The sequence below is a fragment of the Cajanus cajan genome, chromosome 7, assembly GCF_000230855.2.
Source record: "Cajanus cajan strain Asha chromosome 7, NIPB_CcT2T_4, whole genome shotgun sequence".
In the NCBI taxonomy this organism is placed as follows: Eukaryota; Viridiplantae; Streptophyta; class Magnoliopsida; order Fabales; family Fabaceae; genus Cajanus; species Cajanus cajan.
Window position 1 is genome coordinate 40,121,998 of NC_138523.1, and position 2,128 is coordinate 40,124,125.

Genomic DNA, 2,128 nt, shown 5'->3' on the forward strand with positions numbered 1-2,128 from the left:
CCTTATATTTTGTTTTCGTATATCAGCATTGTTACGGAAGGGTACCCTTGTATTTTATTCAAAGGTGAGAGTACCTTAATTTGTACTCTATTTGTTGTTTTCTCTGAGTTGTTTTAGCTAAAAGTATATATGATTCGGGTTTATTAACTCAAAAATAGATGATCGAGGATAGGAATCGTAGTACGTACCCCAAAATTATAAACTAAAACGTATATTACGGAACATGGGAAGGGAAAAAATGTGTGGGTAACAGTTGGGCGTGCTGATAATATATAACTAATTCTTTTGTCGCATAATGCAGTAGATAACCCTAAAAAGCTTCCGAATTTCAATCAAAAGTTTCTGATAGAAATCATGAACTGCATTAGTTAATAATGATAAATTACTGTAAAGCTGTAACAAGTTTTAAAATCAGTAAACAATTATTAACCCGATTCTAATTCTATTCTCATATTCTCTCGGTCAAGTATAGACACAGCATAAGTAGTCCAATAAATATGCACTTGCGGCTATCACTTAATTATAAGGCAACAATGCATATTATTATTATTATTATTATTCAGAAAAAGGACAATAGAAGATAGATCCAATCATCAATTAAACAAAATGGGTTTGGTTAACGCTAGCTCATTTGTCGTATAAGGATGCTGAATGGAATCTCATTTTCTAGATAAAAATAAAAATTTAGAATAGGTTATGGCAGCGTTTTGTACAGAAAAAAATAATGAACAGTGTAGGCCATTAAGGGAACATAACGCTATTAATTATTCCTTAATCTAATATATCCCTTCCTCTTCCTCCGGTGTATATAAAGATGATGATAAATGATGATGATCATGAGCACAAAGCTGAAGAGATAGAGTCAGAAACAATTAATTCCAAATTATAATCCTCAAACCCCAGTTGAAAAGGCCAATATGACTGGTTCAGGATCTCCTTGTGGAGCCTGCAAATTCTTGAGGAGGAAATGTGTGAGAGGTTGTGTTTTTGCACCTTACTTTTGCCATGAGCAAGGTGCTACTCATTTTGCAGCCATTCACAAGGTGTTTGGTGCAAGCAATGTTTCAAAGCTCCTTGCTCATCTCCCTGTGAGTGACCGTTGTGAAGCTGCAGTCACAATCTCATATGAAGCACAAGCCAGACTTCAGGATCCAATTTATGGCTGTGTCTCCCATATTTTTGCACTCCAACAACAGGTTCATTTCCCAATATATCTCACAATTTATGCATAATTGAAAGCCCTAGCCAACCTATAAGAGTATTTAGATACAAAGTTAAAAATATTTTTGAGAGTGTGTATCCAAACAGGTTCAATATACTTAATTTGTACTATATAAATTAATACATATGTGCATGCACTTTTTGCTTAATTTGATCTTTGTATGTATATATAGGTGGTCAATTTACAAGCACAGCTGGCTTATCTCAAGGAACAAGCAGCTCAGAATTGTCTCAATACTTCTGCCAATGAAAACCCTAGTGAAAAATTATTTGGAAAATCTTCTGCTGCTTTACCCCAAGATCTTCAAAGTTGGTTCCAGGCTGAAAATTCCAACCTGGGGCCAGAATTTCTTCCCAACTTGTGTACTAATTTTTCCTCAGCAACACAACATTATGGGAACAATAATGCTCTCATGGAAGATCTAAACCCTATTGGGATTAATTATGAAAATTCAGGAGCCATGGAAGAGAGCAGCTCCTTCTCTAGCTTTGATGAGAGTTCTAACTACTCCATACCCTATGACATGCAAACAAACAAGAGGACGTGGGGTTTTCATGAAGTGGAAGACCTACATTCAGTGGCTTTTGGATACGGAGCTCGATATTCATGAAAGAATTGGTGAAGACAAGCTTATCAATTTTGAATTAATTGCTGCTGCATATTGTGAAGCATGCACTATATATACTCTGTTGCCGTAAATAAGCTAGGAAATGTTGATATTATTATTATTATTATATAATTGCAATGGAAGTCCACCCTCTTAATGTCTTTAATCTAGTTTAATTAATCACGTTAAGTCTCAGATAAACTCTCTGGTTTTGTATAAGACAATGAGAGCTAAATTGGTTTGTTCCTAGCACATCCTAAATTTTGACGTAACAAATACTGTCCCTGGACATCTTAATA

The 2,128-nt window shown here is 34.9% G+C and overlaps 1 protein-coding gene across 1 annotated transcript; it reads left to right on the forward strand.

Moving 5' to 3' along the window:
* The first annotated feature begins 306 nt into the window (after positions 1-306).
* LOC109812062 (LOB domain-containing protein 29) lies at positions 307-2,128 on the forward strand. Its single transcript, XM_020375934.3, has 2 exons — positions 307-1,196; positions 1,395-2,128. Exons 1-2 carry the CDS (start codon positions 918-920, stop codon positions 1,830-1,832), a joined length of 717 nt encoding a protein of 238 aa, XP_020231523.1. The 5' UTR covers positions 307-917; the 3' UTR covers positions 1,833-2,128.

Bases quoted from the DNA above. Each gene is read 5' to 3' on its own strand.
- LOC109812062 (XM_020375934.3), top strand. From the start codon at position 918: ATGACTGGTTCAGGATCTCCTTGTGGAGCCTGCAAATTCTTGAGGAGG. The intron at 1,197-1,394 runs GTTCATTTCCCA...ATGTATATATAG, and splicing joins TTTTTGCACTCCAACAACAG to GTGGTCAATTTACAAGCACA.